At 44.5% G+C, this 13,890-nt stretch overlaps 2 protein-coding genes across 2 annotated transcripts in view; both read left to right on the top strand.

The window, feature by feature from the left end:
- The first annotated feature begins 1,886 nt into the window (after nt 1-1,886).
- GLB1 (galactosidase beta 1) overlaps nt 1,887-13,890 on the top strand; it is a 50,811-nt gene continuing 38,807 nt past the window's right edge. The window contains exon 1 of the mRNA XM_074858996.1: nt 1,887-2,296. Within this exon, the coding sequence (XP_074715097.1) occupies nt 2,096-2,296 (201 nt within the window). The 5' untranslated portion in view covers nt 1,887-2,095. The remainder of the gene's footprint in view (nt 2,297-13,890) is intronic.
- On the top strand, nt 2,217-9,820 carry TMPPE (transmembrane protein with metallophosphoesterase domain). The gene is made up of 2 exons (XM_074859011.1): nt 2,217-2,296; nt 5,177-9,820. The coding sequence occupies exon 2, from the start codon at nt 5,266-5,268 to the stop codon at nt 6,577-6,579; it is 1,314 nt and encodes a 437-aa protein (XP_074715112.1). The 5' UTR covers nt 2,217-2,296; nt 5,177-5,265; the 3' UTR covers nt 6,580-9,820.

The following is a 13,890-nucleotide window of genomic DNA, read 5'->3' on the forward strand; positions in this document are numbered from 1 at the left end:
GGGACCCCTGGCAACATCCCTGCACCCCATTTCTTACGGCTGCTGCCCCTGGCTCCGCAGGGGATGAGGACGGCGAGCTCCTGCAGTGCTCCTCAAGAAGGCATTCCCTTGGGCTGGCCACGACTCTCCAGCGGAAACGGCCTGATAGCCTCGGGCACCTCCAGCAGTTGGTGGTTCTTCTCATCTCCTGAGGGGTTTGCATCTGCTTCCGGAAGGCTTGAAGCAGGATTTCCATCCATCAGATGAGATTTGAAGATGGCCTGCCAGGAGCTGGCCTTGCAGCAGAGAACCTCCAGCAGCCTCGACCAGGCTCCAGTCTTCCTCCCTCAGCCCCCTCCCGGTAATCCCACCCTCTCTTCCTCTCAGATGTCTTTGGGCTGCCCCCGGGGCAGCTCTGGCAGCTGGACACTGGCGGGTGCCCCCTTTTATACTGCCCCGGGGCACTGTGACTGCTGCGTTGCCGGGGGTGGCATTGTGACATGGGGGTGACTGACAGGGCCCCCCATGCGCAGCCCCACCCACCCCCCTCCGCCCAGCACCCTTTGGGGTGCTGGTCCCGAGACAGTTGCTGTGCCCAGGAGGCCCAGGGGCTGTCCCTGCCCTTGGTGGCCATGCGCTGGGCACAGCTGAAACCACCTGGAATGGTGGGGGGATGAAGTTCCTGATGAGGTTATTCAGCTGCAAAGGAGCTGCTTTTGTTTGGTTTTCTTTTAAATTAATAAAAGGAACGATATAAAACAATCCTCCAGCACATGCCTGGTAATGAATCAGTCTGCAAAACTAGTGAAATGAGGGTGGAAAGCTGCCAGGCTATGTCGACTCAGTTAAAGAATCACAACATTTTGATGCCGGCCAGGTGTGAAGAGATAGGCCCTCGCCCCTGTCCAGACGTGGCTCTGCTGGAGCAGCAGGCAGAGCGAGGCTAGAGACGAGTTCTCTTGCCAGCAGTGCCCCCTCTCCGGAGGGCTGTTAGGAAGAAGAGAGCCTGTCAGGAGCCAGGACTTCAAACCATATCTGCTTTATCAGCTAAAACCTGCATTTTGAGTCACGCTTGGAAACGAACCACTACAAGGCAGTGCATCTTAAGAGCACGCTTTCCTCTTTGCATGGGCCCTGCAAGGCCAAGAGGTGCTAAAATAGCACATCCTGAAAGAATTTAACTCTGGCGGTACTAATTGCATTCCCATACAGTGCTGTATCCATCGATCCTTGCACTGACTGCCCCATCAAAAAAGACAGGTCGTATCGTTTACAATAGACTAGAATAGACCGTTTGATGTGGAAGGGACCTACAGCGAACATCCAGTCCAACTGCTTGATCAATTCAGGGCTGACCAAAAGTTAAAGCCTGTTATTAAGGGCATTGTCCAGATGCCTCCTAAACACTGACAGGCTTGGGGCATCAACGACCTCTGCAGGAATTTTGTTCCAGTGTTTGAGCTCCCTCTTAGCAAACAGATGCTTCCTGATAACAGGACGTCTTGGCTCAGCCGTTCATCTCCATCGAGGAGGCTGCTCCTAGCAGGGACGAAGGTCCCAGGTGGAGCTCAGTGCCTGCCAAAGGCTCTTTCTGCTGGTGAGAAGCCCAGAGGTTGGCGAGGGGTACTTCAAATATCCCAAAGTGCTATCCTGAAAATTTCAGATTCAAATTCAAACTCAGATGAAACTTCAGACCTCCCTGACTCCATGTTTTAAGCCATTTTATCTTAATATTTTTAGCACTTGTCATTCCTTCCTTCTTTCCATCTGTCCTGAGGACTGCGGATGATGTGGAGGATGTAGCTGTCGCTGTATTCTTCCACTTGGATAACTGTTGCTTAGCATTGCTGCTGCAGAATGAGAATCCTGGCCGGCTCCTCTGGGTCCAGGCGTTGCGTATGTGGGAATGATTTTTGGCAAGAGCGTTTTGACCAGTAACAGCTACCAGCAGTAGCAGCTTTCCTGGTGGGAAAGGTTTCTTCTGCCCATCCTGAGAGGTGAGCCGTGATTGCCAGCGGGGCCTTGAGTTGGTTGACGGGAGGCGCGGGTAGCAGCAGGCAGGCAGGAGGAGGCACTGGGGAGGAGGCAGGACGGCCGTTCTGCGGCAGGCGGTCCCATGCCGGGGCGCGGGCGGGGCCCGGCTCGGCGGGGCGGGCCCTGTGTGTGTAGGCCCGGCCCCTGGCAGCGGTCAGCTGACGCCGCCGTGTCACGCGGTGCCCGGTTGCGGAGCGCCCGTTCTGCCGTGGCTGTCCCGCGTACCGTCATGCTGAGGCTCCTGCTCCCGCTGGCCGGCTTGGCGGCGCTCCTCCGGGCGGCGGTGAGTGTCCTTCGCTCCCCTCACCTTCCCTCCAACTTCCCCCGCGGCGGCGCCGGGGGCCTGCGCCGGGCCGCCCCTGGTCTGTTGGGGGCGGCCTCGAGCCCTGAGGGGCGCTGGGTCCGCCGGGCGCGCACGGCTGCCGGCTGCTGGGGGCCTGCTCCCGCCCCCGGTGGAGGACGGCGATTAACTCCGGTGCAGCGTTAATTCCTGAGCGGTGTGTGGTTCGGAGGGGTGGTCGTGAGGGCGCGGGGGCTGCGCTGGTGAGGGGTGCCGGCCCCTTGCCCGGATCAGGCCCGCCCCCTCCCCGCCCGCCGGCCGCCGCGCCGGGCCTCGCCCTCGCCGTGTGGCGCTGAGGCGGGGCTGGCCGTGCCCGACCTTGCACCGGGGGCGGTGAGCTGTGCCTCGGCGTCGGGGGGCGGTCGCTGGGGTCGCTGCCGGCCGGGCGTGCGGGCTGGCGCGGCGCTGCCAGATCTGCCCCTTCCTGCGTTCAGACCCCGCTCGGAGAAACCATCTATGGCAAGGGCTCCTGAAGTAACCCCTGGGGCAGGATGGGAATCGAGCGGCAGTTACCGGATCCCGCCGCTCCATTAGCAGCTCCCATGGGAAAACTTGCTCCTCCTGTGGGGTGGGAGAGGAGTTTTTCCTGTTGTGCCCAGGTTCAGCATCGACTCTGGTTGCCGCTTTGTCTGGCGGCACGCAGTACCACTGCCCGACCGGGCAAATCCTTCGCCTTTACAGTTGCTGGCAGCCAGGCCTTGTCGCTTCTGCCTTGAGTCTGAAGCAGAGTGTCAGTATTATCGTGACAGGCAGCGCAGTTCAATGATGTGCAGGTGGTTGGAGCTGTGTGAACAGGAGCACAGGCTCACGGGAGACCTTATCAGAGGGAAGATGGGATGGCAGTACGGGTAGTCTCTGAGAGGTGGGGTTGTGGCTGAGACAAAATTCTGAAGGTGGTGGGTAAGAGGAATTAAGAACCAATACTCACCAAATTTGGTAGTATTAGATGAGGGACACGTGGTGAATTTAGTAGGTTAGTTTAATGCAGATAAAAAATACTTCAAAAAAATACAGTGAATTTCAGGAATCTGCTGCTACGGGAAGTTGTAGAAGTGGACAGTATTTAACCGATTCCAAAAGAGGATTAGCGAGATTAAAATACATCACGTTCATAAACAGTATCCTGAAATGACTAGGCAAGGATTTGCCTTCTAACATCCCTAATGTAACAGCTCTTTCAGCTGAAGGAGTATGAGGGAAGCAGACCACAGACAGCGGCCAGGGTCATGTCGTTTCTTTAAACAGCATTTCTTATTGCTGTTGTCCAGACAGAATATGACCTGGTGTCTAGAGGAACTGTGGACTCGAGCCAGTAGAGTATTTCTTATGCTTTTACCTTCCCAGTTTATTTTTTGTAAGGGCATGTGTGTAAAATAGCACTGTTTTTAAAGAATAGTTCTGTTAACAGCTGAGAGGGTTTGAGGAACTGAGGCTGGCAGGCATGATTTCTCTATCAACCAACAGTTCCCTGACCAAGCAGTGAGGGAAGGGGTCTTTTTAAAACTTAGCCTAGTTGTCAAAATGCAGCAGGGTGCTATCACCACATTCTTTTAAATTAGCTTGGGAAAGTATATGCTGCAGATAAGCAACCTGTCAAACTTGTGTTTGTAGACTTCTGGGCTCAAGCTCACTGTAGAGCCCTGCAAGGCTGCTTTTGTGTCCTAGTTCTGAGATATTTTTGGCTATAAAATTCCTTACTTTTTTCCTAGTTAAGTGTGGACTGAGAGGCAGGAAATGTTTTGAAAGTAAGCATATGCTGTTGCATGGCTTTAAATAAGGTTGTGTGTTATCTCAAACTTGGTCTCTATTGCATGTTATGAAAGACCATCCAAACTTTTTACATCTATGGTTAAAATAAAACAGTAGGTTTATTTTAAATAGAAATGTGCAAACTGGGCATTAGTAGGAACACTGTGACCTCTGAGCAAAATACAGAGCAAAACAGGGAATTCTGGTATGATTCAAACATAACTGATGCTTGCTTATTTATTTTACATCTGGGAGCAGAGATGCATTAGATTTATGGCTTCCTTTATTTCTAAAGGAGCACAGTGTGTGATGTTTTAATCCCTTTTCAATTTAGTTGCATCCTGTTAGACCAGGATATGCTGAAATAGGTGTTGAGTCTTGGGAACTGTACATGTAGTGGAAATGAGCAGGAAGCAAGTAGCAAAACACAATGTGGATTTCACTGGTCCTGCTGATCTTGAGGGCTTTGGGGAAGTCTTATTCACAACTGGAGGCAAGCATCATCTGCAATTTCTGGGACCACAGTTGCATCCGGTAGCTATTCCAGTGGGGATTTCACTGCTGCTGTTGCATGTGTTAGTAGAACTTCTTCCATTTGGTAAGAATGATACCTGCTTTGTAGATGGAACCAACTGCTTGGGAGGAAGAACAGAAAACACAGGTATTAAGTTAACAGCAAAAGCAGCTTAGTCCCAGAACATATACGGGGTTTACAGATACTATAATGATTGTTTGCAAATACTGTGATAATCGTTTCCAGGAATCATTACATCACTGTTGTGATCTATTGCCATCTACTATAAGGAAGTCTTAATGAAGAAAGACCATATAAAAAAAAGGGGGGAGGAATCATTGAGGGAGGCAGGCAGGGAGCTTGGAAGGGGACTGCCAGAATCCAGTGTTTTCAATTGTCTGATTTATTCCATATTAGGAAATCTCCTCCCTGTCTTTATGATAATGTTTCTGCATGACCCAGTGTCTTGGGTGGTATGTGCAGAGTTCCTTTATTGCAGTCTGGGAAAAAGGGAATGTATGTAATATTTTGAAACGGCTGATACTGGTTCCTGGTTGCAGGCTTTGTTGACCCAAGGCATCCCTTCATAACCACATTATTGCCTGCTGGAGACTTCTGTAGAACAGAAGGGAACGGTCAGGAAGCAAAGATGATCTTCAAGCAACTGCCCCTTGAAGCAAAGGCCGCAGTGGCTGCAGGAATGGTTTTCTTCTCCATGATGCTATCGCGGAGTTACCTGGCAGAAAAACTCGATCTCAGGACACGGCGCTGGCTTCTAAGGCTGCAGATGGCACTATTTGCTAATGCACTCATGTTGATAGGATCTCTTCATGTTTGGAGAAGCACAGTCACCACGTTCTCCAGGTCTTCGGCTGCCAGCTCCTTCTGTTTCATGCCGTGGAAAATAGCTGTGTTCATGTTTCTAGCTTTGGCTCATTCAAGCTTCTTCACATTGCTATTTCTTGTTGCAGAAGAGCCCTATTTCTTTTCTTTAGCTGCCTACACTTGCCTGGGGGCCTATATCATTCTTATCTTCTTCCTCTTCACTCTAGGCTCTGTAGAACAGGCTTACAAGTTCTTGGCTGGGAGAGGCACTAAGGCAGGTCCTGTCAACAAGAACAGAACAGTGATGAAACCAGTTTTGGCAGTCATGCTGACTGCTGTGCTGACTGTTGTGGGGCTGTTAAATGCTTCCCAGCCTCCTACTGTGAATTCAGTGGAGGTTCCAGTTCACAAGCTGCCCTCAGCAATGAATAATCTGAAAGTGGTGTTGCTTTCAGATATCCATCTGGGGCCTACAGTTGGCAAGACCAAGCTTGCCATGATTGTGAGAATGGTTAAGGCTTTAAAACCAGATATCACTGTGATTGTTGGGGACCTGACTGACTCTGAGGCAGAGATCATACGACCTGCTGTTGAGCCTCTTGGAGAACTTAACTCCCCTTTGGGGACTTACTTTGTGACAGGAAACCATGAGTACTACACATCAGATGTTAGTAACTGGTTTGAGCTGTTAAAATCGTTTAACATTCGGCCACTCCATAATGAGAATGTGAAGATTGTTTCACCAAAGAGCACTGATGACTGGTTCTGCCTGGCTGGTGTTGATGATATTGAAGCAGATGTATTACGCTACTCGGGACATGGCATGGATTTAAAAAAAGCTCTCGGAGATTGTAGCAGTGAGCATGCAATAGTGCTGTTAGCTCATCAACCAGTTGCTGCAAAGTGGGCCCTTCAGGAGAGACCAGACATAAATTTAATTCTCTCTGGCCATACTCATGGAGGGCAGATGTTTCCACTAAATGCTGGAGCTTATTTTCTGAACCCATTCTTTGTTGGCTTGTACAAAGTTGGGCAGAACACCTTTGTCTACGTCAGCCCTGGGACGATGTACTTTGGAATACCCATGAGGCTGGGCAGCAGAGCTGAAATAACAGAGATAATTCTACGTTCTCCTTGAGGAGTTTTCCACTTGACAGACTTCTACCATCCATTTTGGTCAGTATATTGGCTCTTCTGCTCTGAAAGCAGATCCTTTTTCAGGGAAGTCAGAGAAGATGTTTTGGGGTGGACTACAGCAGATTCTCTAAAGTTTGAGCAGAAAACATTAACATATCTTGGGCCTATGAAACAAATCGGGAGCATGTTAAAATATTGAAGAAATTAATACTTTGAGTTCATTATTATTGAGGTTCTGCATTTAAAGATAACACTGATGTCATGGAGATAATATATGTCCCGTGCATGTTTAGTAATATCTGTGTCCTGCGGCTACTTCATGTTCCACTGTTTATTATCCGTCAGGCAGCTGCCTTATCAAATCATAGGCAGGTGAAGTTCTGATTTCTTGCAGTGAAGTCGCTCGTGCATGTTTTGCAGATGGGACTACAGAGTGTCCACTTTGTATTTAAACTCTGGAAGCCTTATGCTAGAAATATTATGGGAAGGGTATAGTTGTTGGTTTTTGTTTTTTTTTTATTGAGGCTGGATACCTTTTATCCTGCTAGCTAGTCTGCAGCATGCACTAGAACTTGCAGTCTGTGCTGCTTACCGGTACAGTAAGTCGCCAAGTATCAGTTCCTAAAATTCAATTTTTTCCATTTAAAAGGCTGGGGAGACTGATATTAAAGGGTGAAAGTAGCTGTCTTTCTGCAGGCATTTTCCCCAGAATAACCAGGCATCTAGTAATTACTTCCCCAAATTAGCTCTAATAACAGTAAATGAGAAATGTTACTTATGAGTTTTCTAAATTCTGATGCTGTCTGAGCATACAGTATCTCCTGATGTAAAGCACAAAATCCAAAGCTGAAATACACAGTCTCTCTTCATTCTGGTTTTTGTGGTTTATGCTTAGTTTCTCTTCTGTGATTTTTTTTTTTTTTTTTCTCTCTTACAAGAGTAAGAAGATGCTATTTGAAAACAATGCAAATAGGTTAATGCTTGAACTTTGTTTAAGGTTTTAACATTTCAGGTAAATGGTGTCCTTTTTAAGAAGACTAAACTCTGCAGCAGGTGATTTTCCTTAATAGCATTTGTGTATTAGTGCCCTGGCTGTCTGATAGGCACATAGCAGAAGAGCTGCTACAGGATAATGAGGGATGAAGAACTTCTCTCTGTCTTTCCTAGAAGGGTTTAACACAAATTAATATCATTCTGGGAAATTTCAGAGATTAGAAAATATTAAAAACATTCTTGCTTCCATATCTCTGTTCATATAAGAAAGCCAGGATGTAAATTAATGTGTGTGTATGTTGTCCAGGCCGATGAAACAGTTTACTTCTGTACGTCTTCCTCTCTCCTCCCCTTCCACCTCTGTGTTGCTGTATGAAACGCCATGAACAACACGAGCCTGGGAATGTTGCCTCTGAAATCTGCAGCTGTAGCCACAGGGTTTCCCTTGTGCTGCCTTTCTGCCTGCCAGTACCTGGGTTCCTCTCAGTCAGACCCATGTAGCACGAGGCAAAAGAGATCAGTGCTTATATAGGAGACTGAGGGTGGCAAGACCAGAATGGTGGTGTTCAAGTCTTCTCCTGCCTTCCTGTGTGATCCTGAACCAGACACACTTCTGGTTTATTCTTCGGCTCCTGTTCTCGTTTTGCAGGAAGTGTGGGGTGGTGTATTTGAAGGGTACCATAGGCTTTGAAAAGCTGAGTTTTTCTGTAAGTGAAATTTTGACGTTTCATTTCATCCACTCTGTTCAGTCCCGCAGGCAGAGTTTCTAACTGCTAAGCTGTTTTTGTATCCTGTTCCTCTGTACAAATATCTTGCATTTTTACTCACAGGAATATTGAGAAATACTGTAAATGTGTCATGTGCGCTGGAAGATTGGTGCAAGAGTTGGAGAAGTCAGTCCTCTTTTAGTCTGAAAACAACACCTGACCAGCCAGGCTGTCTACTTGCTGGACTAGATAATTTCTGTTTCCCAGCACCTATAATTTTGTAAACTTTCTAATGCTTGTGCAATAATATCTGCTTAAGTATCCTAAAGTTTCCATGTGTATTTAACACTGCTCACATGGGGTCCTTCTGAGGTTCTTTCCCATCAGTGGCATAGTGTCAAATGGTTTTATGTAGAGAGAATCTTGATAGCCTGTGACCCTCTGTTTACTTATCGACATGCCTTCAGTGAAAAGCTGTGTTCTGGGTTTAGTAGTGCAGAGTATTCCCTATAGGCCAGTGGTCCAGGAGGACAGCTTTCCATTTGTTACGCTGAGGGTTATTACTGTGTTATGACTAACTGTTGAGCAGGTTTCCTTATCAGGAGGCTTTTGTGGGACTGGTTTTAGATGGTGTTAGTTTCCCAGTGAGTTGCTAGTATTACTTTTTTCTTTTTTTTTTCCTCCTACCCTTTTTATTTCTCTTTTCATTCTGTCCAAATGTGTGCAAAAACCTAGCTGAAGTGGTCCTTCCATCCCAGGGCTGCGTAGATGACTTCTTGATTACTTTGTATGTGCCCCTCTTGTGTATCCTTTCAGGAGCAGATACGTATGCTTTTAGGAGTGGTCATATTATAATTTCATAAACTTATTGAGTTCTCCCAATGTAATTTAGTTCTCAATTTTTTTCTTTTAAGTCTCTCCCTCTGTAAGCTTGATTACTTGATGATTAGTTATCACTTAAAGTGTTTTCTTTCTGTGCCAAAACACTTCAAAGCCGTTTCCTATTTTGCTTTTTTTTTAAAAAAAAAAAAAGTATGAAGGGAAAGCATCCTAGATCAACTTTCTTTTTGACAGTAAGAGGAATTAACCTTTTCTAAAATCTAAGACAGCAATCCCTAATTGTCCTTCAAGGCTTTTTCTATACTTTTTCCAATTTGACTTGAATGTGTATGGTGTAGACCCATGTTCAGTATTCCAGATGAAAAAAAAAAAACCTGCTGTGCTGCTTATTTTGTAATTTAGAAAATTTTTTTTGTAAATATTTTTTTTGGTGTGTGTGGAATGTGTTTGATCTGGAGAACTTAAGTAAATGAATATATATTTCTTCCTATAAAAGGCCAGTTCATCGGGACAGTGGGGTGGGCAGGGAAGAGTGAATCACTGTCAGAATAATACCAGGATAGAATAGAATCATCACTTTGTGAAAGTTATATTTATTACATTATATAATCAGTATAGAGTGGATTTGAAAATATGTAAATTGTGGTATGACAAATGCTTTAAATGTTGGGATTTAATAAAACTTTTTTGCTTATCAAGAAAGATGCCTCTAATGACCTTTTATTTCGTACCAGTATTTATTGTAGCAGTTTGTGCTGAGTAGTTTTAATACACTAATTCTATTTACCAACATGAAGCTACTGACAATAAATCTGACTAGTTTTGGAAAATCTTACACCACCCTTACTGCTAAGTAAGGCATGGTGGAAAATGGGAGAGCTAAGGCCACTATTAAATTTGCCTAATGCCTACTAGGGGGAAGAAGTTTAGGCTGAAGAGATGAGGAAGTGATGCAGAAAAAAAGACCACTGCAAGGGCTGCGAAAGGACACTTAAGAGGATTTTTTGGAAGGAGCAAAAGAAAATAAGTGGTTTGTGGTTCTCAGTTTTGATACTTAAGCTTTGGGGTAGAGAAAGAGATGTTCTGTGTTTGATTTCTAGCATAAGAGATGCTAGAAATCTTCACAGGTGGGAGGGGTTCATTGAGGATTTGTATCCACATTTGTTTGCTTTCCAAATAAGAAAAAAAAACCCCTGTTTTGTAAATTTGGAGAATGAGAGCTTCTAGCCACTGTCAAAATAGTTTTGTGTGCTGAAACTATACATTTTTTTTCCTATGTTGAGAGACATACACATTATAAAATGTTTAAAGAGCCTTAAGGTTGCAAAAATAAAGTCTTACTTAAAGGACAAATTCTTTAGTTCTCCCCTTTTCCATGTGAGTATGTTCTGAGCATGTAAGATGCAACTTTACACCATTGCCTTTAAGGGTCTGAATTTTCAATTGCACATTAATATGATGTGGTATGAATGAACTGGCATCCTAAGCAGTCTGTGGTTTGTGTCTGCTGAATCTTTTTACCAAACTAGCAGACCCACTACCCCATCTTCTAGGGAGATGCAGGGAATTCATTCCTGCTGTATGTTCACAACCATGAGTATACAATATTGACAGAACCAGATGTAAATTCACGAGGAGAACTCTTTGTTTTTGTTGCAGGCCTTGGTCTGCAAGCGATAGGTAAGGTCATGCACTGAGTGATCATGAAGGGAAGTCTGTTTATGATGGGCAATAAATGAGGTGAATCAGAACAAGTACTCTGGAAGCTGCCTCCCTCTCCTTGACCCCAAAATAATGCTGTATCAGGCAGTGTATGTGTAAGGAAGGTGATTTACAATTATGGTCACAGCTTTAAAAGCATGGCTTCTAAATGGTAACTGGTTCAATGATAATCACTTTCATAGTTAATACCTTCTTTTCATTGTTTTATTTTAAGGAAGTCTTGTTTCTTGCCAGAGATCTCCATCCCCTGAGGGTGGAGCTATGTAAACAGTTGTTTCAGTGTTAGTTTCTCAACATTTATCTGCCATAAATGGAACAAGTGTCTTCCACAGGCCTCTTGATGTGGTTAGTCTAAATGAGGGGTCTGAAATCCTCTTTCAAAGGGAAACAGCAGCAATTTATTTTGACTCTCCTTTATTTCCAGGGATAATGTGCTTTTTTTCCTAATGCTTCTCTGGTTTTTTTTAATTTTTTTTTTATAGTATTGCAGAATTGTGTTGCTGCACCTGGGTTCTGAGTTTCATTTAATCATGATCATTTTGAAGCACTCAGCTCTGCATTAATGCTGCGAATTGTCACAGTGCCCTAGAGTAAAAAAAACACGTGAAGAATGAGAAACATCTGCTTGGTGTTCATGAGGGTGAATGGCTTCCTTTGGGGAAACACGCAGTACAATTCCATCCTAGTTCAGCATGCCCAGGAATCAAGATGAAGGTTATAAATTAAAGATCAGCAAAAAGTCACTTATATTTGAATGTAAAGGGGAGTAAGCAGATGATACATACCTGTGCATTCTCTGCAGTGGTAATTTGCTTGAGGTTTAACAGCCTGGAGTTACTACAACAATAATTTCCCAGGGAGAATCCCCACATTTGAGTTACTTTTGTTCCAGGGCAGTTCATTTGTATTTCTCAGCTCTGTAAAGTCCTGATTTTGTGGAGACCTGGCACATCCATACCTTTGTTGAGTCGGGATTTATTTAAACTTTCATGGAGCTCTTTGTTAAATAATGTTAAGAATGGGTCCATATTTGTGGGATCAGGGCTTAAAAAGCTTCCCCTATACAGTAATTGGCAGTCCCTTGCAGTTCTTGTTTCCCTGCCAGCTCAGGGCTGTATCTTCTCATGTCTGTTGTTACATGTCCCTCACACAGACCATTTCACTTGTTCACTGTTGGCAGAATGTTTTGGATTGCTATGTACATTTAAGACATTTTCCACAACTTTATTTTAGGTTTTCTGTGAAGAAATGCCTTTATCACAGTTTCAACATGCTGTAGTCTTCCTTCTCCTTGGATTTTTGTAGTCTTCAAAAGTTTGTAGAGTGTTACCTCACTCAGTTGCTCTGTTTAATGACAGTCCAGCCATAGGCATGTTTACTCTGCAATTTCATCCTCCCAGTTTTCAGGAGAGTGTTTCTTCATTGTACTCTGCCCAGTAGTTTGTACTCTTTTGGTCTGTGACACATTGCACTGGCTTCTTTTTGCTGTCTTGTTGTGCTAAGAGTATGCTCTTGGTTGGCAGTTGTGTCCAGTTGTTGGCCAGGAGTCTCAGTGCTTGCAGCTTTATGATTATACATGCCTGCTGTATTTCACTTTTCCCATTCCTTTCTCTTTACTCTTCCCATAGTTGTACTACAGAAAGAAGTGGTTTCATGAGAAGGTTCTTTAAAAATCTGGTCTTTTGGTCCCTATGTAACCTTTGGGCAGATCTCTTCTGATGATGGATGGCTCTCGTGTAGCGGGGGTCACCTGGGGTTATATGATGGTCTACATCTCTCTTGCTTTTCTAATTTCATTGCTTTTGTTTCATGTAATCAGTGTCCTTATTGCTAAGCCCCATTCTCCATATGGGACAGGTCAAGGCCCATCTTTTCAAGAACAAGGCCAGTGTCCTTCACCAGCTTTTAATTTACGCTATTGAAAGGTGTATTTCATTTGGGCTAGTATAATGTCCAATGAATCATGAGGTTGGTTTGGTTGACTTCTGACTTATTTTCTGATAGGTATGGAGACCTAAGTTATTACATTTGCTGACTTGTGATTTTACTTCATAAATCCCTACTGATCTTTCATTGAAGCAAATTTTTTTGGAAGTGTGCAGTAATGAATCTGATAAAACACAAATGCAAAGTCACAGAACTTGAAGACAACCAACCAACTGTTCAGTGGTGTGTGGAGGACAAAAGTAGTACTGGTGACAGGGATACCAAACATACATGAGAGAGATAAGATGTGAGATGTTAAGGTTTGTTTTAATTTTTTAAATTCTTTTTTTTAAAGTTAAAGGTTCTTAAAGACATAGGGCCAGGCACTTAAAACATCTTCTGTTTTTCCTTGTTTTTAACAAGCAAAAGAAGTACTGCTGTAGTAGTAGTTGAAATCTTACTAAGATCATAGCCTCACTTGAAGAGTAGTCCCATGCTCGTGAAGTTAGGGTATCTTTCTTATGGCTAGGAAGTGCAGATTCTTATTCTTAATTTATCTGCTTCTTTAAGTTCACTGGTTTGGGTGTGCTTAGCTGGAAAAGAATTGAAAGTAGGGCTTTCTCCAAAAATGACTGATTTTTAGTGACTTAAATGTATGTAGTTTGCCACTGATCGAACAGTTTTATACTTACTAGAAACTAAGCTTTGAAGCAGGTATGTGTTGGTGCCCTGGAGCATTTAGAATGTGGTATTTATTCCTCAAAAGCTCCCAGCTGGATTTTGCTTTTAGACTTGAGTGTGACCTTAAGTTGGAATTAGGGTTGTGTTTTCCAACAGTTTAGTAAGTTGAAGCATTGAGTGCAAAGTGTTGGCATTCACCAAATCTCCTCTTAATTAGTTCCTCATCATTTGCACTGGTGTAAGCAACTGCAAAATGTATCACTGTGGGAAGATGGTACTATATATTAATTAAAAGTGGAGAATGCACGTGGCATATTTTGGTGTAGTAGTGAATCCTGTCCTTGCTGAGTGGTTGGCAGACCCATTGTAGTCCTTTGGTGTGTTAGGCTCGGGTGGGCTATATGTAGCTAGTGGAGAGCCATTCACCATCAGTTATTTTAACA

The sequence above is a fragment of the Strix uralensis genome, chromosome 1 (assembly GCF_047716275.1).
Source record: "Strix uralensis isolate ZFMK-TIS-50842 chromosome 1, bStrUra1, whole genome shotgun sequence".
NCBI lineage: Eukaryota > Metazoa > Chordata > Aves > Strigiformes > Strigidae > Strix > Strix uralensis.

Excerpts from the sequence above, each read along its gene's own strand:
- TMPPE (XM_074859011.1), top strand. The coding sequence starts at position 5,266 with ATGATCTTCAAGCAACTGCCCCTTGAAGCAAAGGCCGCAGTGGCTGCA.